This window comes from Peromyscus californicus, unplaced genomic scaffold, assembly GCF_007827085.1.
Source record: "Peromyscus californicus insignis strain IS unplaced genomic scaffold, ASM782708v3 Scaffold_4__1_contigs__length_199733344, whole genome shotgun sequence".
NCBI classification, from domain to species: domain Eukaryota; kingdom Metazoa; phylum Chordata; class Mammalia; order Rodentia; family Cricetidae; genus Peromyscus; species Peromyscus californicus.
This window is the reverse complement of record NW_026294562.1, coordinates 193,894,183-193,920,369: the sequence shown is the minus strand read 5'-3', so window position 1 is coordinate 193,920,369 and position 26,187 is coordinate 193,894,183. Positions and strand designations below refer to the sequence as shown.

The following is a 26,187-nucleotide window of genomic DNA, read 5'->3' as shown; positions in this document are numbered from 1 at the left end:
AATAAGCACCACTGTTTAATAATTCAAACACTGCCAGTCAGATGTGGACCATGGTGTTTACACATAAATTCTTTCTTAATTCTTCCTTTAGTTAAAAATTATATGCTGGACTAATTTGCTGCTTGAGGATACAATAATGTGAAGGAGAAAATTGAAATTTTATTTGGCTATTACAATACAATTGTGAATCTAAAGCTTTTCTAAGGAATGCTATATTTTATTTATTTGTTTTTTAATAGCACAAAGTGGAGATTTATTCCCTTTATTTTTATTTTTGTGGGTGAAAGTCTGTACACACATCTGTGCATCACATGTGTGCCTAGAATGCTCAGGGACCAGAAAAGGGTATTTGAACCCCCAGAACTGTAGATATAGACAGTTGTAAGCTACCATTTGTGCTGAGAATTGATCTTGGGTCCTTTAAAAGAGGAGCCAGTGCTCTTAGCTACTGTGCCATCTGTCCAGCCCCAAATAATTCAAGGTTTACAAAGCACAAAATCTTGATTCCGACAAATGGTAGTGTGCACACATCACACTGGAGTTGGGGGGTTTGCAATTCTTACTTCCCTGCTGAGAGACCACTTGTGCAGGTACCAGTTAGCACTGAAGTGTGGCACCTGATCCATAGTTATACTGTGTGTGCTCCACATACATTTACTTTGGGCTTCTTTTCCTTCCTGAAATTAAGGCATGTGAATTAAGGCAAGGCATGTGAATATGAGTGGTTTCCATTAGGCTGTAATTTTATTTCTTTTTCTAACATATATATTGCTAAACCATTAGGAAGCTCTCTGAAAAGTAGACTGTTTTGCCCTGATGTATATTATTTCTCCTGAGACTGGTTCCTGCAGGGTTATAGTTCCTGTTGTACATTAAAATACCCAGTGTTCACTAGAAATAGATATTTTCTCATGTGAGAATAAGCTGCACACATGGAAATTTCACTACAAAAAAATGCAACGACGGTAATTTTGAAAAGATAAAAATGTGTAAGTATCAAACCTAAGTATGAGGCTGTTCATTTTAAGAAATGACTTGAATCATTTTTCAGGTAGTTGTGGATCCCAGTAGCCTAACTGTCGACATTATAGACTTGAAAAGTCCTCACTTTATCATTAACCAAGCTTGAATTTACAAATAATTGACTCAGATGAAATTATCTCGCTTTTCATCATCTGTGTAACTGGAACCAGAGCAGAGGCTTCTACACAGACTGTGAATATTGACTAAATTGTATACACTATCTTCAAAACTAGAGATTGGACATTATATCCTCTCTTAGCTTATAATGTTGCTTTTTGAGTCCCTATTTTTTAAAAAAATCAAGGAAGCATTTTGCATTAGTCTTATTACGGATATAGAATGTAGTAAATATATAACATAGTGCATACAGCCAATGCCTCATCTTCCCAAACCATAATCCTGAGACCACCAGAGGTGACATCATGGGAGCCAGTGACATGGTTATAAGAGTGATCTTTTTATCACAGACTTTGATTGGAGTCTTGAGCAACTCCTTCCTAGTCTACAACTACCTGCTTCTTTACTTCTCTGGGATCAGGTTAAGGTTCACAGATTGGATCCTGCAACACTTGATTGTAGCCAACTTCTTAACTCTCCTGTGTAAAGGAGTACCGCAGACAATGGCAGCTTTTGGTTTGAAAGACTTCCTTAATGATTTTGGGTGCAAATTGATCTTTTATCTTCACAGAGTAGGGAGGGGCGTGTCCTTAAGCAGCACCTGCTTCTTGAGTGTGTTCCAGGCCATTACCATCAGTCCATCGGGTTCCAGGTGGTCACGGCTTAAAGTCAAGTCTCCCACTTACATTGCTGCTGGTGTATACATGAGTTGGATCCTGGCCCTCATAGTAAACATAACTTTTCCTATGTACATGACTGCAAAATTGAACCATAGGAATATGACAAGTCTTAAAGAGTTTGAATACTGTTCTTCTGTTCGTCATGACAAAGCCTTTGACATTTTCTCTGCAGTATTAGTCACAAGTCCTGATGTTTTTTTCATGTTGCTGATGCTTTGGTCCAGCAGTTCCATGGTTTTCATACTCTGCAGACACAAGCAGAGATTGAAGCACATTCATAGAAGCAACTTCTCCCTCAGGTCCTCCCCTGAATCCAGAGCCACAAAGACCATTCTGCTCTTGGTGAGCATCTTTGTCTTCTTTTACACCCTTTCTTGCCTCTTACAGATTAATTTGTCCCTTCTGTATAATCCAGGTTCTTTCCTGGTAAACATGGCTTCAGTAGTTGCTGCATGTTTCCCAACTGTGAGTCCCTTTCTGCTGATTAATCGTTAACTCTGTGAGTCTCCACTCTGTTTTGCCTGTGCAGGGAATACAATATTCTAACCATATCAGTAGCATCAAAATTGTGTGTTTTTTGAATAATGTATACTATTGAATTATGTATATATACTCAATCATGTCATAAAAGCAGGTGGTGTACATTCATGAACTAACATGTACACATACAATTTGTGAACATATTATAAATTATATATTTACATATCCTATATTGTTTTGTGACATGAAAACGTTAATCAATTTATATAAATTGTGAATTTGTCATAGTTTGTAAAACAATGGTTTGATTTACAATCTATTTTTTTACATTTATCTTACCTTTTTTTACACCAACAGATTAAAATTCATTGGACAGTTTTTCCTTAGCCACTTCTCTTGCCAAAACAAAAAAATATATAAATGAAGATAATCAAATAGCATTTCATTATCCTCATGCTCTGAACAGAAAATATTTAGAAACTTGATGGGATTTGACTACTAAAGGACAGTCTGCATGTGAGTGTAATAACACCGGTACTGAGGAAGGTTTTAGCAGGCAATGGTATGCTCTTATGGACATTTGCATAATACTTTTTCTGTGTTGACTTCTGTAAATCCTTGGTTTTTTGGAGCCAAAATTTTTCCAGATTTATTGCAGTATGATTGAAAAATGAAATTTCATTTTCAGATTATATGTGGTGAAAACTTCCTATATGTGTATGTGTATTCATATGTGTATATATAAAATGAAAAATTGATTACCATCATCAAATTATGTGGCATATAGTGCTGTGTAGTTTTATGTCAACAACACAGCTAGAGTGATTGGGAAAAAGAGAACCTCAACTGAATAAATGACTGCACCAGATTGTCCTATAAACAACCTGTCAGGCATTTTCTTGATTAGCGTTTGACGTGGAAGGGCTCTGCTCACAGTGGATGGTACAAGCCCTTGGCAGGTGGCCTGAGGGTGTCTCAGAAAGCAGACTGAGCACGACAGGGGAAGGAAGCCTGTAAGCAGATTCCATCCATGGCATCTGCTTCAGTCCTCCTTAAGGTTCCTGCCTTGAGCTCCTGTCTTTCCTTCTCTTGGTGATAGATTGTTGCTTGGAAATACAAGAGAAACATAAATATTTCCTCCCCAAATATCTTTCTCTTGTGGTGCTTTATCATAGCAATACAAACTCTAAAACCCATACCTCTATGACCAATTTCTAGAGATGACGACTTCCAAGATCTGTGTTAACACCTTCCACATACAAGAAACATTAAGTGTAGTCACTGTTGTACACTTTAGAGCCTTGGACCCTGCACGTCTTTTTGAGTGTATGTGTCAGAGAACCTGAAGCTTGTGAGTCCAGCTAGACTGGCTGGTCAGCCAGGGCCAGAGATCCTCCTGTCTGTGCCTTTGCTATTACAGGTGCCTGAAGCTTCATTTACATTCCTGTAGTTGGTGGAGGTGAAACTCAGGTGTACATGTTTCCACAGTAAGAATTTGAGAACCTTAGCCATCTCTCCAGACCTAGAACTGATTCATTTTATTGCTGAAAATGTGTGTATCTTGACAAACATTTCCTCATTTCTCTTACTCCTCTGTTCCTGGGTTTTCCACTTTTCTACTGGGAGTCTCTAAATTAAGCTTTCATAGATTCTATATGTAAGTAAAAATGTCTCGCTGCATTTATTCATCTTAGTTTACATGGTGCTTATCAGGTCCATCTGATTTATTGCAGATGACAGGACATTTATTCAAAGTATTTTTTTTTTGGTTTTTCAAGACAGGGTTTCTCTTCAAAGTTTTATATATAATACTCACCTGCATGTGTGTGAAAGGTTACAACTAATTGACCTGTCTCATACAAAAGCTGACAATTGTGTTCTATCATAAAACATGGCAATTCCTTTCTTGGAAGAGAGAAAAGGAGAAAGGAGGGGTAACCTTTACACACATCGAGCCTCTGCCTAATAAGGATTGGTCCATGGCCAAGGGACTCCAAGACATTATGAGAAATCCCTTAGGATGAATGGGAGGGTTCAAAACATCTCATTCCTACTCCCATACCCTGAAACCACTCAAAATTGATCATCACCTTTGAACTCTTTGTCAGAGTTCCACTCTACATAGGTAGACAAGATTTATACATTTATTTGAGAACTTCCACCTTGGGTGAGATGAGTGTGGGTAATATGGGATGTAAACCTTGCCCTGGATTCTGAGGTTTTTTAGAATTTTAGATTCTGCAGTGTGCTGGAAATTCACCACTAAACTTCCGATCTCATCAAAGGTGCTCTCTCTTCCTCTTGAGCTACTCCCAAAATTAAAACGCAGAGATGTAGTAAGAAAATTCCTATCAGCCATTTTCTTAATGTTACTTTATTTAGTGAACCAAGAGTCCAGCTCCCAGAACTGCTACCCAGGGTTACTCAGAAAAAGACTTCTCAAGAGCGGGAAAAGAAAGATTTCTGATCTATAATAAAGCACACATGATCTGAGGGTCACTCTCTTTTATTCTTCTTCAGCTCTAATTCTCTTGTTAGAATTGTCTCTAATTCTCTAGCTCTAATTCTTCAGTTCCAATTCTGTAGTTCTAAATCTTTGGCTCTAATACTCTCTATTCTAAATCTTTGTTTCCAATTCTCTCTAGATCCAGTTCTCTTTAGTTCCAATTCTCTCTCACACTTCTCTCGTATTGCTTCTTCTTCTTCTTCTTCTTCTTCTTCTTCTTCTTCTTCTTCTTCTTCTTCTTCTTCTTCTTCTCCTCCTCCTCCTCCTCCTCCTCCTCCTCCTCCTCCTCCTTCTCCTCCTCCTCCTCCTCCTCCTTCTCCTCCTCCTCCTCCTCTTCCTCCTCCTCTTCCTCCTCCTCCTCCTCCTCCTCCTCTTCCTCCTTCTCCTCCTCCTCCTCCTTCTTTTTCTTTTTCATTTCTCACACTTATCTCTCTGCCCACTCAGCTACATCCCTCACTCAGCACATACTCACCTACAATTACTCTCTCTATTACCCTAACAGCCAAACTCTGGACAATTTTATGTTACATTTTCCAGGTCCTACCCATTCTTGTGACACATAAGTCACACAGTTTTTTTCAGACTACGGAGGTCACATTGATGGGCCAGTGAGTAACGATTGGCCATGCATGTAGCCTAAATGGTTAGGGTTCTCAGATAGAAAGTAAACAGTTAGTTGGCTGAACCTTGAGCCTACAACATAAACTGAAGCTAAGACGATGTGCAGAAAACCAATTGCTGCAGAGAGTTATATCTACCAAAGTTGCTTCAAGTCTGACTTTGATTCAGCAATAAACACCTGGGAGTTTGTCCCTGTGTATTCATCTCCAGGGGCAGCTCATCTGTTTTGAGTTTCCTCTAAGGTCTTAGCACAATGTGTAAAAGGCTGTCTTTGTAATTGAGAATACTGTTACTTTCCTATGCCAGTTATGAAAAATATTCTAGTATTATTAGAATTATATACGTAAGCAGAAATAGTCTTCATGAGAATCCACAGCTATATGTGTGCCCAAAGAGGGAATATTTTCATGAGATAAACACACATGCAGTGGGGAAAATACCCATAGCTGTTATTAAGGAAGAAATGAAGTGGCACATGAGAGAAATTACAGAAAGAAACAACCAGTCATTTATAGTCAGTGACTCTGCTACTTTGCCAGGTGGGACCCCCCATCAGAGAGTTACTCGTCTGGTGGATTGACCTGTTGAATACTCATTGTCACCTGCTGTATACTCCAACAGCCTCCTTCAACTTCACCTACAATGTTACAATTTAGAAGGAAAACAATACTGCAATGAATCTGACTATTGTAAATTGACCATTAGATAAGGGATTAGTGATTGGTGACAATGAGTAATAACCTCCAACAGATATATCATGATCTCCTCCATCCTCAACCCCATCTCTTTGCTCCTTTCCCTTTCATCTCCCAAAAGACAGGAGGACGTGTTCCTTTCAGCACATAAATCACAAGATGAGAGTGAAGCACACTGCAGCCAGGCCTGTCAACCTACATCCAGTTTCAGTCCCTAAGGAAGAAACTAAATGTGCCATAAAGTGTTTTTCCCAGGGTCACAGTAGTCTATCTCAACTGTGTTCAATATGCATTTTCACTGATAATTTATAGGAACAATATTTTTGATACTGAGATAAAACTATGAGGAATTCCAATTATATTATATTTGACCATAAAGGAGGGAAATGAAGATTAGAGAACTGAATGGTTTTCCAATCTAGCCTTTACCATCATCTTCATTGCAGGCTTTACTGGTCAACTTTCTTCATTATCACATTCTAAAGTTTCCCTGATTTCTCTGCATTTTAGTTTTTGCCTTATGCTGAACTTTCAAAAACCCTTCTACAGCATTCTGCAAAAATATTAACTACCACACAGCACCTTGCTGAACTTCCAAAAATCCTTCTACAGCATTCTGCAAAAATATTAACTACCACACAGCACCTCTTCTCTGCACCCAATTTGAAAGTCTTTCTATTTCTCTGTATTTAGTTTGAGATGAATTTAGGGAAATATTTATGACCTAAATTATTCCCAAAGCTCCTTCCTCAAAACTCCACAGTGTCCATTCCAGAAGACCACTCTTCTACATGCATGTGAATATCCAGCATTAACTTTATGAACCAAAACACAAATTTTGACATCCAGTCTGACAATGGAACAACTATATGAGAAGATTAATATTGATTGAATTATGCACTTTATTACCTTTCTTATCCTCATTTTATTATTTAAAAAGATAGTCAATTTAAGTGCCAGGATAAAAGTTTTAGAAAAACCTGTTAAACCTGTTAAGATGAATTATAGAGAAATTCAAATTCAGACAGTAGAAATTAACAGTGAAGTTGTTTCAAGATTGGATCATAAGGTTACAGAAAGAATGCATGTTTTCACACAGTCACCCTTAATTTATCCAGTAAACGTACAGCAGTTACCTGATCAAGTGAATACACAAAATATTTGGGCTCCAATTGAAATGTTAGATTTATGAAGGTTTAAGGAGGCAATAGTATCTAATGGCACGCATTCCTCATATGTAAAGCAAATGTTAAACACCTGGTCAACTTTTAATAGGATTATACTACAGGACTGGCGGAAGCTGGCACAGGCTGTTCTGGAACTCAGTCAAAGACTCCAGTGGCAAAAATGGTTCACAGAGGAGGCTAAAAACATAGAAAAAAAATGGAGGGCTAAAGGAATACAAGTCTTCCAGGATCAGCTTGTTGGAGAAGACCAATATGCTTCAGTACAAACACAATGTTTATATGATGTCCAAACCCTAATTCTATGTCAAACGGCAGTCTTGCATGCATGGGACAGAGTTGAGGAACCAGGAAAAAAATTGAGTCTTTTACAAAGGTTATACAAGGCCCTAAAGAATCTTTCACAGATTTTTTACAAAGATTGACTTCAGCAGTACAGAGAATGGTCCTGAATTCAGAGGTTAGTCAGATAATAATTGAATCTTTGGCCTTTGAGAATGTGAATGCAGCATGCAAAAGAATAATCAGGCTGTTAAATGCAAGATCTACACCTTTGGAAGATTGGATTAGAGATACGGTAAATATTGAGGCTCATGACCATGATGATATGTGGATAGGAGAAGCAATTTCAAAAGGTTTGAGGAATGTTAGATGTTTTGGATGTGGAAAGCAAGGACATTTGAAAAGGGATTGTAAACAGGTCATTCCTAGAAACAATGTTTCTTCAAGGAACAATGGCAACAGAATACCCCTTCCTTCTGCAGTATGCAGAAGATGTGGTAAGGGAAAACACTGGACCAAGGAATGTAGATCAACAAGGGACAGGCAAGGTAATATTTTGCCTCACTCTTCGGGAAACTCCCAGAGGGGCCTAAGGCAGGCCCCCAAAGCAAATCCAGTTCAAATTTTTCCTGCAGTTGTAGAGGAAACCACTACTCAGAGCAATTAAATAACCAAATGCCTATTGGAATAAATCATGCTGGTTGGGATGATGAAAGAGAGAATAGAAAATTCAGGACAAAACATAAAGAAAATTTTTGGGCAAACTTCTATTAATGAACAAAGACCAAAATTAACAATAAAAATAAATGGTGTTTTGTTGTCTGGTCTGGTAGACACAGGTATGGATGTTACCATAATTGTACCAGAATTTTGGCATCCAACTTGGCCTCTTCAGGATGTAAATGTTCAACTGTTAGGAATTGGGACATTATCTCAAGTGAAACAGAATGCAAGATGGCTCGAATGTATAGGTCCTGAAGGAAAGAAAGGAAAATTAAAACCATATATGGCTAACATAACACTGAACCTGTGGGGTTGATACCTGGTGCAACAATGGAATACTCAGATTAATATCCCTCCAACCTCAGAAACAAATTATAAACTAGCACATGTTTACGAGAGAAATATTAGAAGATATTATTCTAATGAGTGCTCACCAGCCAGCCATATTATACAAGAACAGGGCACAATAATTGATGATCTCCCAAAGACACCAACAGCTCTACCTTTAAAACGGTTAACAGACAAGCCTGTATGGGTTCAGCAATGGCCTTTAACAACAGGCTTTAGAAGAGCTGGTAGAAGAACAGTTAAATGCTCAGCATATTGAAGAATCAACCAGCCCTTGGAATTCTCCTGTATTTGTTATTAAAAAGAAATCTAGTAAATGGAGAATGGTAACAAACCTTCGAGCAATTAACAAAGTAATTCAGCCAATGGGCTCTCTAAAACCTGGAATTCCTTTGCCTACTCTGTTACCAAAAGGATGGTCTCTCATAGTTATTGATTTAAAGACTGTTTCTTTTCAATACCCTTACAAGAAAAAGACAGAGAAAGATTTGCTTTCACAGTGCCTACTTATAATAATTCTCAACTGGTTAAAAGACTTCAATGGAGGGTCCTCCCACAGGGAATGTTGAATAACCCAACTCTCTGCCAATATTTTGTGCAACAGCCATTGGAAGTGATACGTAAAAAATTTCCTAATCTATAATTTATCATTATATGGATAATATTTTACTAGCTGACACAAATGCAGATACTTTAGAAAGAATGTTTGAAAAAGTAAAGAAAATTTTGCCTTGCTGGGGATTACAAATTGCTCCTGAAAAGAAACAAAGAGGAGATTCTATTAATTATTTAGGATATAAAATAGAGCTACAAAAAATTAGACCCCAAAGGGTGCAAATTAGGAGACATCGACTACAGACTCTTAATGACTTTCAAAGTTTATTTGGAGACATTTCTCATTTACGAACTATTGTTGGGGTAAAAAATGATGAAGTGAATAATTTGTTCCAAACCTTAGAAGGTGACAAGGACTTAAATAGTCCAAGAGAATTATCACCTGAAGCTGAGAAATAATTGACCTTGGTAGAAAAGAAAGTACATGAAGGGCACATGGATCGTATTGATCCAAAGCTGGATTGCATTTTGGTTATTGTACCTTCTAGGCATTCTCCTACAGGAATATTAATGCAGAGGGAAGATATTATATTGGAATGGATATTTTTACCAAATAAACCAAAAAAATTAAAAATTTATGTGGAAATAATCTCTAACTGGATATGGAAAGTAAAATTGAGACTTCATCAATTAGCAGGAATAGACACAGCAGAAATTGTCTTACCTTTAAATAAGAAGGACATTGAAAAATTATGGATAGAAAGTGAACCTTGGCAAAGAGCTTGAACTAATTTTTTGGGAGAAATTAACAGCAAGTATCCCAAAAGCGATAGAATTGATCTTATAAAGGGAGCTGATTGGATCTTTTATACAGATGCCAACAAACAAGGAAAAGCAGGTTACAAATCAGAAAATTTAAGTAAAGTGGTTCAAAGTCCTTATAATTCAGTTCAAAAATCAGAATTGTATGCTATTCTCTTGGTATTAATGGATTTTTCAGAACCTCTCATCATAGTAACTGACTCTCAGTATGCTAAAAGAGTAGTATTACATATTGAGACTGCAGAATTTATCCCTGATGCTTCAGAATTAACTTCATTATTTATTCAATTACAAGATACAATCAGGAAAAGAAGTCATCCCTTATATATAACTCACATCTGATCCCATACTGGTCTGCCAGGCTCTCTAGCACAAGGCAATGATGAGATTGATAAATTATTGATAGGAAAGGAGCTGGAGGTCTCAGAATTTCATAAAAATCATCCTGTCAATAGTAAAGGTTTAAAAAAGGATTTTTCTATAACCTGGCAACAGGCCAAAAAATAGTACAGAAATGTCCTACTTGTTCCTTCTACAATCAAATGTAATTACCAGCAGGATGATGTAACCCAAAGGGTACTCAGAGGGATGAAATCTGGCAGATGGATGCGTTTCACTTTGCAGAATTTGGAAAATTAAAATATGTACACCATACCATTGATACTTACTCAGGATTTCAATGGGCAACAGCTTTGAATTCTGAAAAAGCTGATTCTGTAATCACTCATTTGCTAGAAGTTATGGCCATCATGGGTATACCTGCACAAATCAAAACTGACAATGCTCCATCATATGTCTCTGTTAACATGAAACAGTTTTTGCTTATTACAATATAAAGCGTATTACAGGCATACCACATAATCCTACAGCTCAAGCAGTTATAGAAAGATCAAACAGAACTCTAAAGCATATGCTAAATAAACAGAAAGGGGTAACAAAAACCCCCAGAAATAGACTGCATAATGCTCTATTAACTTTGAATTTTCTTAATGCCAATGAAAAAGGTACAACAGCAGCAGAGAGACAGTGGATAATAGAAAAAAAATTACAGAATTAAATTAGCCTATATACTTTAAGGATGTGCTGACCTCAGAATGGAAACCAGGGTATGTGTTATATTGGGGACCAGGTTTTGCTTTTGTTTCTACAGGAGAAGATAAGCTATGGGTACCATCAAAATTGATAAAGGTTCGATTTGAACAAGAGAAACCTCTTAATTAGAGGAAGTGATAGTTCATCAACCAGCATGAACATCCAATTTAAACTAACTTATACCAGTAACACATGCCTTTTTATTTAATCAGATAATAACTTGCCAAAAAGGAATATCCCCAAAAATTAGTCTTGGGGAAAGGTTTTTATTTTTGTCTTTTAGGAGAATGAGGAATCTGAACAACACTGGACAAATGAGACAACTGAAGAAAAGGGATAAATGATCTATGCCAGGAAACAGAGTGAGATGGCGTATGGGTATATCCTCTAAAAAATATTATGTCTTCCTAAATGTTTGTTTCTGCACTTCTCTAAAGATTTAACACTATTGGTCTTCTAAGAGTCCCAGTTCAATTAAAATTTAAAGCTGACTTTGGAGTTGGAGAATGGCTCTCTCCTTCTTTAAACTCAAGCATGTTGTTAAAAGGAAAATGAAAACTCCCTGTACCATGCCAGAAGAAAAGAGCCATCTTCTGCTATGGGACAGGAGAAAAGCCAAATTAATTAAGGGACTATTCTATTACTAATCTCAACTCTTTGATTCTATTCTGGTTCTTTAAACTTTTCTTAAAGTATGAATTTTATATCAAAATTTACAAGATTAATAGATAGATAGATAGATAGATAGATAGATAGATAGATAGATATACATTTTAAACTTTGTTAAGATATGAATGGTCATACAGAGTACTAACTAATTCTAGAAAAAAAGGCTTCAGTTAGCTGTAGATATATATAAGTCTTTGTGTTCGAGTCTCTTATCAGTTTTCTGCAGGAAATCACGGCCAGGCCTAACATCAACTGAAGTCTCCAAAAGAAGATGGGGCCCCACAACAACAACAATTCCATGTGGACAATAATAATATCACTAAGCTGACAAACATCATCTACAGATCAGCTTTGAACTATACAGTGCTCAGAGCAATTTTGAGAGGGCTAGCTGAGATGATCCAGTCTCAAATACTACTTGTATAAGGACTACTTGTATAAGATAAACCCTGAACTTTGGCATTATACACAGACTGGATACCGAAGAATATAGTTACCTTTCCTAGAATTTGAAAATTAACCTAAAATTTATCTTTCAGGATAAAGATAACTTTGCCCATACCCAGCAGGAAGCAATTTTAAGAGTATGATGCCCATATTCCCAAAGAGGTGTTGTGGGGTGGGTGGTTTTTTTGGTCTTTTTAATGGGTTTTGAGTCTGGGATAATTTTCATTGTTTAGGGGGGTTGGTTACAAGTTGTTGTCAAGGGTTAGGAAAAAGGCTAAGCAAAGGAGATTCGATTTAAGGTTCTTGTTTTAAAAAAAGAGAAAGAAAGAAAGGAAAAGACAAGAAGAAAAAGACAATTACTAGTTTTAAATACTCTACATTGGATTGGATTGTTTTATATTGATACAAATTATATATATTGAAATTGATATTGTTAGAAAATGCTATATGTATATTTCTAATTGTACTTATACCATTCATTTAACAATGCAATTTTCTGATCCTTGAATGTTATTATTACCAACTACTAGGATATAAAGAAATGAAAGTTAGTAGTTAGACATTACAATAGAACTTGTAGTCATATTAGATATGTTTTAAAAATTGAGCAGGTATATTTTAGATAGACAGGTCATCTTCAAACCCTTCAGAGATCTACAGAATATGGCATTTAAAATGTTTTAATAACTTAGAAAATTTTTCTTTTTTAAGACATGTCAGCGCCTGGCAGTACCAATCTACCTCAGAGAAAATATGGGCATTGAAGAAACTTCAATTGGAGTTAACTTTCATTGTGGCAAAAGTTAGCCACTGGACAACAAACTATCCTCGAAAAACAGAACAAAATGGACAGACAGGACAAGAAACCAAGGACTACTGATTCTTGCCAAAACAAGTGTGGTTATGGCTTTATCAAAAGGCATCTTCTGAGGCCAGGAAAATATGGCACCATCCCTGAAGTGGCCTTCGCAATTCGGAAAAGGTACTGTGCCCTTTTCTTCTAAGGCAACTGAACAGGCAGTGGGCCGATGGCTTCCGATGTGCAATGGGACAGTAGCTGAAACAGTTATTCTTGAAGAGTAACTAAGCTCACGCCTCTCAATAGTAGACTGGCATTTAATAGAGGGATGTGGAGAAGAACAGGATGCTGAGATGAAGCCATATATACACAGCCAAGAAGAATGGACAGCTGAATTCAAAAACCATCAGCAATTTCCAGAATTTAAAATCCTGAATCATGACATGACACTAGTGGAATTCAGGTGTTTCTGGTACATGGACTGCTCTCACCCAATGTGAGGTTGAACTGTTGACCTTGTGTGCATCCTACATCACAAAAGAGTCTGTCAGATACGCTAAGCCTATAGGCTGAAGATGATGCCCCAGGACTGCGGAGAATCCTCCGGTGACTGTCCAGGCAGCTGGCTGTTTCTCTCAACTCACAAATTTTTTGGAAGTTGTTTGCATGCACTTCCTGTTTTTATTTTTGTTAGGTAATATCATTTCCTTCTTGGGTCTCTGAGGGAGTTGAAGATTAGTTAGTTATAGTTGAAGATTAGTTAGTTATAGTTGAAGATTAATTAGGATAGAAAGTGAATTAGATACATTTTGGAATTACCAAAATAGGATAGATAATGGAATTATTTTCTCTGAATTTGGAAATACAAATGGACTAGACATTGTTTAGATATTCATTACTTGTATGTATTGTATATAGTTATTGTACTTTGTATATAGTTTTTCTTTTGTTAGCTATAACCTTTTTCTTTTTCTTTTTATTAAAATAGAAAAGGGGAAATATGGTGGTATTTTATTTGTACTGAAATGTGATTTTAATTGTATGTTAATAAACACACTTGCCCAGGGGTCAGAGCTATTGGAGCTATAGCAAGAGCATGGCGGTGGTGGCGCACGCCTTTAATCCCAGCACTTGGTAGACAGAGCTAGGTACATCTCTGTGTGTTCAAGGATACAGCCAGCATTGGAGACACACGCCTTTAATCTCAATCCCAACCATAGAAGACCTGGAAGTCTCTACAGACAGGCAGTGATGAGGCAGTCATGTGTTTGGGTTTACAACCAATGAGAAGGTAGATCCAAAAGACTATATGAAGACAAACACACAGGAAGTAGGTCTTTTTTGGAGAGGTCTCCTGGCTGAAAAGGTTAGCTGCAGCAGGCTGGTAAGGCTCTTAGCTCTGATCTCTTGGCTTTCTTCTTTGCATTGATTCTGTGTTTCTTATTTAATAAGACAGTTGGTTACAACTACAAAGAATAAAAGAAAGTTATGGAATTTGCAGATAAATGAATAGAACATTTATATTGAATGTGGTAATGAAGGTACAGAAATGCAAAAGCCACACACATTCTTTCATAGGTTAGTCATAACTTCAAGTCCCTACTGTCCTGTGTTGAACTTTTATTTCACATAGATGCCTGAAATGTAGAACGAGAGCACTGGGAGAGGGGTGCTTTAAAAGATGGTTAGATCATCATAGATATTCTCAAAGCACAGATAAGAAAACTTAACCTCTGTGGAAAGGCAGACGTTGTGGTCAATAGGAGAAATGAGAGTACAAGAAGGCAAGATGGAGTGTCCATTTAGAAAAAGGTTGCATGAGCATCTGATGATCTTCTAAAAACAAGGAATCGGGACAATCTCCAAGGCTATCGAAACATTTCACTTTCTTGAAATGACACTCATCAATTTTGGAAATTGTTCTCTATGCAAATGTAGTCATTCATACAGTCCTTGCATTTGGTTGTATCATGAAAATGTTCCCCGGCTTTCTCCTCTGATCTTCAAGAATGCCATGGCTTCCAGAGGGATGCTTGATCTGTGTTGATTGGACATTTGAATAGGTCAAGATTGTAGGAATCCTGTTTCATTCCATTAAATATGAATACATATTTTCCAAAGTAAAACAGTCTGCCTTTGCTCCTGTGTGTATTTCTACAAGCAGTTCAAAATCAAGTGACTGTATTTGTGGAGATTAATGTCTGAGTCCCCTAATTTTTTAATTAGGTTCCGTGTAAATTTTTGATATATCATTAGTTTTTATCTATGGCTCTGAACTTCACTTAATTAGGTACAGTGATAATGGTAACATACTCTGAAAACATTACCATTGATTTAAAAAGATTCTCACCTGTTTCATTAATACTCTATCTTGGAGCCACACTTCATGTCCAGTGTCTTGCTCATTCTATCCCTGATTGCATTTCTTAGTATGATCAGTGCTGTGGCATGACGTAACAAGCCTATGTGATGAATACATTTCTTTAGTAGAGGAACAATTGGGTAACACAATAAAGTAGGAAGTAACAAGAATGTACATATCTCTATACAACAGTTACACTAGCAGCTTCTATCTCAAGGGATGTATCTATGACTCTGAAGTGAAATGTGTATATTAAAATATCTATTTAACAGTCAACATGGTAAATGTCAGATGTTCTCAACATTTAGTATGTAGTGCATACACACCTCACACCTTCAGTATCCTGGCTCATAGGTCTGTGCTTAAGGAACTGAAATCATTCTCCACATTAAAGAAAGCCATGAGAGTATTACACCATGTGTGTGAAACATCTTCTGGCTCTATTTCTTCTTACTTCTCCCTCTAGTTTTGTAGTTGCTCCATAGACACCTGTGTCCACTGGTACACACGTTCCCATAAAATCACAGCCTACATTCTTTTTTTTCTAAAGCATATAGTTTTCTAACCTACACATAGTCTATACATAGATGCAAATTTTACCCAGCTGACTAGAGATTTATTTGTTGTACATACTGTATAGATTGGTTTTCTGTTTGTCTGTTTGTTTGTTTTTCTCTTCCTCTCTTTACTGATACTGGTTTGTGGTTTTTTGCTGTTTTGGTTTTATAATGAATTTATACTGGGTATGAAAAGAACCTTCTGTGACCTGAGCTGCCCCCTGTACTGCTGCGACTGCACGGCGCGCTGTAAGGGACACAGAACACCAGTATCACTTTGCATTCCCTTCAGACTCCTGTACCCCCAGATGGCTGTTAACTTCAGGGTTTGGGGTTTGTTTCATTCATATGCTTCTTTTCCAGAGTGTGGAACATCTACAGCCCAGAAAGGCTTTAGCCTGCCAGTTGATTTGAAATACTTCCCACTGTGCAGGGCTGTCTACACCCTGCTGAACAGCATTATATTCTGTACTGTGTACAATGAAGAAGTTTGCTTTCCTTTAAAAAATAATAAAAATATATAAAAAATTAATTTAAAAATTAATAACTCATTTTTTATGGTAGCAGAACTGTTCTTCCATACAGGTAACTCTCTTCAAAATCCTATTTCTTTCCCTTCAGGTACTAATGCCAAACGAAGTTGCTGAATGATATTTTCACCCAAAATGCCATCTGCAAATTGGCTCCAGTTGTAAAAGCAACATGAATCAATTATTTTGGACAACTTACATTTATTCAGTAAACACTACTGTGAATTTACAGCATTCAGTAATTTTACAGTGCTCTTTGAAAATATAAAAAAAAAGTATATTTGTCATTGAATTTCTATTCTATATATTATGATGGCACCCACTGAGATGAGGAAGGGAAATGAGATTTGTGTGCAGGACACCTCAGACAATCAAATAATACAAACACATACATAGCACCGATAAAGATCTCAGACAGATCATAAATACCTCCTTATATCTGAAAGTGAGGTCCTGTGACCTCTAGAAAACAGAGCAGATAACAACTTCTCTGAACTCACAATATTCCCTTAAGAGCTAACAGCAGGAAATTAAAATTCTTCTTTGCTAATGGTCACCAGGGGAGAAGAGTTCAGAGCAAAGTTCTTGCCTGCTCAAGCCTGCCAAGTCCATTGCTATTTCAAGTAAAATAATATTTGCAGGTCTGAGGGGAGAGGAGGTCACAGAATCACAGACCATATCTCAGGCACTGGCTGCCTTCCCTCCAGCTGACCAGATCTTTGTGGCCGTGGAGCTGAGATCAGCATGCTGGGAAGAGATGGGATGCTGAGAATGTAGCAGACTGCAACCTGAGATCAGAGAAGAAAAGAAAATATGTGAGTATTGGTAAGTGATCACAGGAGACTACACCTGGATGATGCCAAGGACACAGAAGACACAGAGAACAGAAATGGATCAGGGAGAAATGAAGTGTGGGGTCCTAGAAGCACTTCATCCTAATTCTGACTTAGCCTATTCCACACTGTCAGTGCCTGCTCTGCTCTGTCACACTGGAAAAGAAGTCTGGTGCTTAGGGGGTCTCAAAATGTCTCTGTAAGGAAGCAGGGTTTCCATTATGAGGAGGTTTTAGTAGGGTGACTGATAAAGGAGTGTCACTGTGGCCATTGACACTGCTTAACTTTTTGGGAAATTTATATCTATGAATATTAGTCTTCTTGGTGCTCTTATGCACAGTGGTAAGTGTGGACAATGATGGACTTGGTCATAAACTCTACAGATGATTCTTTCACAGGGTATTGTGTCATAGATTCTGAAATGGATTTGTATACATTTTTCTATGAAATATTTGTAAGTAACTGTCATAAATGAAAGCAGATTAAAAAGTACATTCTCATGACAGTAAATTTCTAGTAATAATCATTTGTAACTCCATGTAATAAGCATAATACATTTTTAGCACTTCCATTGATACAACTCATAACTTCATGATTGTAATTTGAAGCAGAACATGTTCCATAAAACAATGCAATCCTACCTGCAGTTGCATGTAAATGTAGGTCTCATTTGCACAAAACATTTTCTCTGCCTCTGAGTGAGGGTGTAATTAATGGAAACAGTATTCTTAATGGTTTGAAAATACTCAAATTAGTTAAAATGTCAGTATTTTTCCTGTAGATGTAGTTAGAGGAATTTAAATGAAGGCAGTTATAAATATTATTGCTTTATGCCCTCAACTATTGGGATTAAATCTTTTCTCACATATTTATAAACATTCTCTTCAAATAGACGATTAATTATGCTTGTGCAGGACATTGGTAATGGGAAGACTAAACACATAGGTGGATTCTATGGAATATTCTACACTCACTCCTAAATTTGTCTCTGAATCTAAAATATTCTAAACATTAATGTTTATTAGCATAGTAATTACACTTCCAACTTTGTCCATGTTTGAAGTTTTCACTTTTTACATTTCATGTTATAGTTATAGCCCTAATTTATAAAACTTAACGCTTGTGTCATTAGTCCCAAAATCACTTTATTTGGGTGTCAATACAGAGATTAGCTGTAATCTTAAATTAATAATAATTTTGTTGTCTTCTTATCATATTTTACATGGATTCAAGCTTGTTTTTCAAAGTAAAATATGTGTCATTTGATTATTGGCCAAGTTTTAAAATGAGTCATGACTGTGTTTCAGGGAGGAGCCAGACCACTGGATATATTTTGTTCCTGTCCTGTTGAGATATTGCTGCTTCTTTGCACATTCCAAAGAGTATGAATCTAAAAATATTGAAGCACTTTGTGCCCCATTCCATTGCCTTCATGTATGACATTCATGTAAAAGTGGTAGATGCCCTATAGGTTGAATGTATCTTGTGGACTCATTCAGAATTGATAATCACTATCCTGTGTCCTGTGACACAGTGCATGTGGTCCCCACCTCATCTTTTCATGCAAAATCCTCAGTCTGAGTTCAGAAACTGGCAGCATGACAGACAGTGAGCTGTCTGTAAGAGTGGTCATCTTGTCTCTGACTATTATTGGATTTCTGGGGAATTCCTTGCTTCTCTACCACTATCTGTTTCTTTACCTAGCAAGGTACAGGTTAAGGTCTACAGACTGGGTTCTGATGCACCTGATTGTAGCCAACATCTTAACTGTCCTATTTAAAGGAGTGCCACACACAATGGCAGCTTTTGGATTGACAGATTTCCTCAATGATACTGGATGCAAATTGGTTTTCTCTTTTCACAGAATAAGTAGGGGTGTTTGTATTGGCAGTACCTGCTTCCTCAGTGTCTTTCAGGCCATCATTATCAGCTCCAGGGATTACAAGTATTCAGAGCTTAAAATAAATTCACACAAGTACATCTGTTACTCTGTGTACCTGAACTGGGCAATTCATTTCCTTATAAGCAGTATCAATCTTGTGCACATGAGAGCAAAATACGGAAATGATAGCACAGCAAATCTGAAATCCTATTTATACTGCTATTCTGTCCGTCATGACCAAACCAGTGACTTCCTGTATGCAGCATTGCTGTCAGCTCCTGATATTCTTTTCCTGGGACTCATGCTATGGGCCAGTGTCTCAATGGTCATCACACTGTACAAGCACAAGCAAAGGATGCAGCAAATGCCCAGGGCCAACATCTCCTCCAGATTCTCCCCTGAGTCCAGAGCCTCTAAAACCATCCTTCTCCTGGTTAGTACCTTTGTCTCCTTTTACACACTCTCTTCTGTCTGTCAACTCTTTGGGGCTCTTATGTATATTCCCAGTTGGTCTCTGGTGCATGTGACTGCAATGGCCTCTCTGTTTTTCCCCACTGTTTGTCCTTTTCTCCTCATGAGCCGTGACTCCTCCATATCCAGCTATTGCCTGCCCTTGAAAATGAATAGACATTTCCCCAAAGTCTCTGACCAAGAGTTAAATTGAAAGCTGCTGCCCAGTTCTTACTTTGTTATTGAGTCATTCTGAAAGAATAGTGAGCGTAATCACACTCATGCCACATGACTTTTGAGGATATTACAGATGAACCATCCTATTGCTGTGAAAGCAGGTGAGTGTGTTCATGCACACACACACACACACACACACACACACACACACACACACACACACACACACATGTTATTTGCTGTGTAATTTTTTTTGCACAAGCATGTGAATGGACTTATTTAAAACATGACCACTAAACATCAAGGTATATATTTAGATGAGGATGTAACATAAGTAAATTTCAAAAGATAACAAAAAATTAGATAAACTTTAATTTTCAGATTAAAATAATTGTTTAAAAAGTACAATGCCCCTTTGTGTTGTGCTTTCTGGATTTTGGGTGATTGGCCCTGAAATAAACAAAACAATGGTTTAATTGAACTCCATGCTTACATCTTATTTGTTTCCCTGCTCTGCTGCATTCTATGCTGCTCATCATTGTTTTAAAATGAAAATTGACCCTGCATTTACTTTCCCTTTGTGAGTGTGACATTGTATCTTTCTTCCCTTGTCACATCCTCAGTATAAAGCAGACATATACCTTTAACACCGTTTAATGCACAAGTGGCCCACTCAAGGCTGAAAGAAATTTTCCACTTTGGATACAGCTCTGCATACATTTCCAAATGGAACCTAATGTAATTAGGCTCAAACCTGCCTCTTGAGTCCCCTCCTGAATCAACCTTAAAGAGGAGGCAGTGTGAACTCACTGCACAGATGCTCGGAACCCAATGTCACTTCACATAAAGGATGTGTTTCTGTGTGTATAACTTGTATTTGACAGTTACAATTTCTTGTGCTTTACATTATTTGTTTCTATGTTTGTACACACTGGTGATAGAAATTACGTCTGCAAATATTAAAGAATCAACATGGACTTTGATTTCTTCAGTGCTGCAGAGATGGATCAGCAGTTAAAAAATGTGCACTACTGTCACAGAGTTAAAGTCTCCATCCACTAGCTCACTCCTGCCTGTAACTCCAGATCCAGGCATGCGATGTCATCTTCTGGAATCCCCAGGCACTGTACACATGTGTACAAAATTTAATAACAATGAAAGTAAATCTTTAAAACACTTGGCTATTTTGATCCACATGTACTGTGGTTTGGACACATTCTCGGTATCTCCCCTGACACCATGTATTGGAGGTGTTGTCCCCTCTAGGATGCTGTTATGCTGGAGGAAACATAACATGTTCCAGCTCCATCTCACCACCTGTCTTTCCCTGTGAGTTCTTCTGAACCATGTTCAAATCCAGAATGATTGCTTCTGCTTTGATGTCCTCACTGTAACTATGCAGATTCACCAACATACACTTACACATTCAGAACTGTGATATAAATAATTTTCTTTTCTTCAGGAATAACCCAGGCTTATACATTTCATTATGGAGGGAAAGGAGGTTAAATCAATATGTGTATTTTTCAACACAAAGTATGAGGTATGGGAACTGACGTTTTGATATTCTAACATGTTTTGGTGGTAGCTAAATAAACAATTTCTGTGAAAAATGAATGCTCATCCTTGTTGGTTCACAAGCATTTCTGTATCAGCTTCAGAGTGTATATCAACAGTTTCCACAGATGATTCTCAAGTCCTTACTCAGTAAATGCTATTCTTTTTACCAAAAATATATCATTCATGAATTTTGATTGGTTACAAATACGTTTGTGTTATATACCTTTGCCTAGTACTTCTAAAATTTCTTCTAAACTATCAAGACAGAGGAAGAGTTAGGTTTTTTCCAGGGATAAATGCCTGATTGTTTTCACAATACCAGATTGTAAGTCTTGAAATCACATACATACTGTCAACATGTAATTGACTCTGTAGGTTTTACTTTTTTATTTATGCAGTGTAGGGAGGGTAATAATAAAGAAAAAGACGGCATGAATTTGAGAGGGATTGAGTCAGTGGGACATGGAATGTACTGAAGAAAAAGAGAGGAGAAATACTATAGTTATATTTTAATTAAAATTAAAATATCAACTAGGTGGTGGTGGCTCACGCCTTTGATCCCAGCACTCAGGAGGCAGAGGCAGGCAGATCTCTGTGAGGTCGAGGCCAGCCTGGTCTACAAAGTGAGATCCAGGACAGGTGCGAAGCTTAAACAGAGAAACTCTGTCTCGAAAAACAATATATATACATATATACATATACATACATATACATATATATGTATATGTATATATACATATATATGTATATATATCATCTTATGCACAAAATATATGTCATAATAATGCTCACAGTCAGTACATTGTTTCTGTCAGTAGCCATTTAATCCTTCCCTTAGATGAACTTTTACAGTCCAGTATACTGGGAAAGTGTAGTGTTGATCTCGTTACTGAAACTTGTCATTGCCTCACTCAGATTGTCATCCTTCACACTCTAAGCTGAGTTTCAACTCTCCTGCTATTTCTGTTCTCACCTGTCCATTATATCCATGTCACAGCACCTCACAGTTGATATTAGTCATAGGATCAAAAGTTTTAACTAGAAGAGGGCCTTGGTAAGAGTGTGAAGTCAAAAGCAGCAGTGATCTCTCTTCCCCAAGGCAAGAGTGTTCTCACAACCTGATGCACTGGCTCTAGGGTGTAGAGTTCACTGAACACTTGGCACCTCTCACTAAAATCCTCGATTGCACAACACCACTAGGTTTTAGCACTTAGCACAACTGTGTCAAACTATATTCCAGCCACCACTTACGTCAGGTAGTTACATTCATGTACCTCTGCAGCATTGCATACCCACGTCATAGAAGCAATAGTGAGATGTATGATATCTACATGTAACTGTGAGATATAAAAGTTAATTGATATTTTAGTTATGGATGTGGTAGCACAGACACAGAAAACTGAGGCTACAAACTGGCCCCTGCAATCACAGGCACCTTCCTCTTCTTTCCCCAGGTTTAAGGACTAACATGACCTATTTCTTCATGGTCACCCAGTTCTCTTACAATCATTTCTCATACACAGTGTAGTATAGATGACCATGGATACACGGTCTCACAGAACAATCAAGAAGCCGTTAAGTTCCCTTTTAATTATGGCATGCAATAAGTACAATGACAGTTAAAACAGTGAAGCAGAATTTAAAACAGCACAGGGTGAAGCATAGTCTGGGAATGAAAAAGAGTCCTTTTTTTCCACTTCATTACACGCAAATAGGTTTTTAATTTTAATATTACATTAAAATTTATTTATGTGTGTGTGCCAAGGCACTAGCCAGGTGCTGGTGAGATAGTCAGAGAATTAACTTGTGGGAACTTCTCATTTCTCACCATGTAGGTTCTAGAGATCAAACTCGGGTTTTCAGCCTTGGCCACAGGCATCCCTGACCAGTGAATCCTCTCACCAGTTTGAAATCTAGCTTCAAAATCAAACTTCTTGTCCTTGGTGCATGAGCTGGCTTTTTGGAACCTAGGGCTTATGCTGAAATATTTTGCTCAGCCTTGGTGCAGGGAGGATGGTCTGGACCTACCTCAACTGAATCTACCAGGCTGGGCTGAATCCCCAGGGGAGACCTTGCCTTGGAGGAGGTGGTAATGATGGGGTGCATTGGGGGAAAGGCTGAGGGTTGGAAGGAGGGAGGACAGGGGAATCCGTTGCTGATATGTAAAATTAAATTAATTATAAAATAAAAATATTTATAAAAAACAAAATAAAAATATTCAATCAAAAAATCTAATCTCCTCTTCCACAGAATATGTAATGTACAACTTATTCCTCAAGGTGGCAGTGTCCGAGTTAAAAGTCACATTGTGTAATTCCTGTTTTAGCTGCACTGTTATTCTTAATCAACACTTACATATTTTTTTGTTTTGTTTTTGAACTACAATGACATTGCCATTCACTTTAATTCCAAAGAAGGCAATGTGTTTAATAACTTCTTTGGAATATTGTATTTAAACAATTTCCCTGACTGGGATAATGGGAAGTTCTATGCCTGGATATTTTCAGTTCTGTGCTTCCTAAATCTTTTTCCACTTTTAAAAATAACAACAGTCGAATGACATCAAGTACTATTTCTGGAGCACATTTCATGAATCAGTTAAACCTCTGCATCTTCATATACATCACTCATTTACTCTTGTGGAACTGGCATTCTTCCCACTTTATAGATAAGAACACAGAAGCAAGGGAAACAGGCAATTTGCCAAAGTCATAGTCATTATCTACCAGAACCTGAGCTCAAATCCACCATCTCTTCACAAATTACGTATTTTTTTCTCCTTTGGTAATTTCTGTATTGTGTGAGGGCATAGGACCTTGACATACTGAAAGCCCTGCTTATTCTCTTTATCATACAAATTATCACCTTCCCCTTGTTCCCTGTTCTTTTTACTGATTTTTAAATTCATTTTATATACAAATCAAAGATCCCCCTCTCATCCCTTCTAGTGCTCCCCCACTCCTACCTTCCCCCTCCAAGACTCACCCCTCATCCCCTCCTCTAACAGGGTAAGTTCTCCCATGGTGGGGGACAGCTGAGCCTGGTACCTTCAGTGAAGGCAGGGCCAAGCCCCTCCCAGCTGCATTAAGGGTTAGCAAGGTGTCTGACCATAGGTAGTGGGATCCAGAAAGCCAGCTCCTGCACCAGGGATAGCTCCTGATCACACTGCCAGGATCCCTTCAAACAGACCCAGCTACACAGCTGTCTCTATGCAGAGGGTATAGTCAGGTCCCATGTAGGTTCCACAGTTGTCTGTCGAAAGTTTGTGAGTTCCTATGAGTTTGGTTCAGTAGTCTCTGTAGATTTCCCCATCATGATCGTGACTCCTCTTGCTCATATAATCCCTCTTCCCTCTCTTGGACTGGACTCCTGGAGCTTGACGTGGTACTTAGTTGTGGATCTCTGCATCTGCTTCCATCAGTTACTGGATGAAGGCTCTATGATGACAGGGAATTCACCAATCTGATTACAGGGTAGGTCAGTTCAGGCACCCTCACCATTAGTGCTAGTAATCTAAGCTGGGGTCGTCCTTGTGGGTTCCTAGGAATTTCCCTAGTGCCAGGTTTGTCACTAATCCCATAATATCTCCCTCTATCAAGATATCTCTTTCATTGCTCTCCCACTCTGTCTCTCCCCCAGATCGGCCATCCCATTCCCTCATGTTCTCATCCCCCATTCACTCCCCTCTACTGCCCACCCTCATCCCCAGTTTACTCATGGGAATCTCCTCTTTTTCCCCTTCCTGAGTGATCGGTAAATCCCTAGGGTTCTCCTTGTTAGCTAGCTTCCCTGGAACTGTGGGTTGTACTATGATTATCCTCTGATTTGCATCTAGTATCCACTTATGAGTGAGTATATGTCAAGTTTGTCTTTCTGAGTCTGGGTTACCTCACTCAGGTGATATTTTCTAATTCCATCCATTTGCCTGCAAATTCTGTGATGTCGTTTTTTACAGCTGAGTAGTATTCCATTGTGTATATGTACCACATTTTCTTTATCCACTCTTTGGTTGAGGGGCATCTAGGTTGCTTCCAGGTTTTAGTCATTACAAATGATGCTGCTATGAACATAGTTGAGGAAGTGTCCTTGTGGAATAATTCAGCATCTTTTGGGTATACGCCCAAAAGTGGTATTGCTGGCTCTTGAAGTAGATTGATTCCCAATTTTCTGAGAAACCAGCATACTGGTTCCACAGTGGTTTTACAAGTTTGCACTCCCACTAACAGTGGAGGAGTGTTCCCCTTGTTCCACATCCTCTCCAACATAAGCTATCATCAGTGTTTTTGATCTTAGCCATTCTGACAGCTGTAATATGGTATCTCAGAGTTATTTTGATTTGCATTTCCCTGATCACTAAGGATGTTGAGCAATTCCTTAAATGTCTTTCAGCCATTTTGGATTCTTTTGTTGAGAATTCTCTGTTTAGATCTGTAGCCCATATTTGAATTGGATTATTTGGTATTTTGATGTCTAGTTTCTTGAGTTCTTTATATATTTTGGAGATCAGCCCTCTGTCAGATGTGGGGTTGGTGAAGATCTTTTCCATTCTGCAGGCTGTTGTTGTGTCTTATTTACCATGTCCTTTACCTTACAGAAGCTTCTCAGTTTCAGGAGGTCTCATTTATTAATTGTTGTTCTCAGTGTCTGTGCTACTGGTGTTATATTTAGGAAGTGGTCTCCTGTGCCAATGCATTCAAAACTACTTCCTACTTTCTCTTCTATCAAGTTCAGTGTAACTGATTTTATGTTGAGGTCTTTGATCCACTTTGATTTGAGTTTTGTGCGTGGCAATA

At 37.8% G+C, this 26,187-nt stretch overlaps 2 protein-coding genes across 2 annotated transcripts; both read left to right on the top strand.

The window, feature by feature from the left end:
- The first annotated feature begins 1,445 nt into the window (after positions 1–1,445).
- Positions 1,446–2,315, top strand: LOC128125031 (vomeronasal type-1 receptor 4-like). The gene has a single exon (XM_052761968.1). It carries the CDS (start codon positions 1,446–1,448, stop codon positions 2,313–2,315), a length of 870 nt encoding a protein of 289 aa, XP_052617928.1.
- Positions 2,316–18,893: 16,578 nt separating this feature from the next.
- LOC128095491 (vomeronasal type-1 receptor 4-like) lies at positions 18,894–19,871 on the top strand. Its single transcript, XM_052714491.1, has one exon. It carries the CDS (start codon positions 18,924–18,926, stop codon positions 19,869–19,871), a length of 948 nt encoding a protein of 315 aa, XP_052570451.1. The 5' UTR covers positions 18,894–18,923.
- Positions 19,872–26,187: the final 6,316 nt, after the last annotated feature.

Coding starts and splice junctions, on each gene's coding strand:
- LOC128095491 (XM_052714491.1), top strand. CDS start 18,924: ATGACAGACAGTGAGCTGTCTGTAAGAGTGGTCATCTTGTCTCTGACT.
- LOC128125031 (XM_052761968.1), top strand. CDS start 1,446: ATGGGAGCCAGTGACATGGTTATAAGAGTGATCTTTTTATCACAGACT.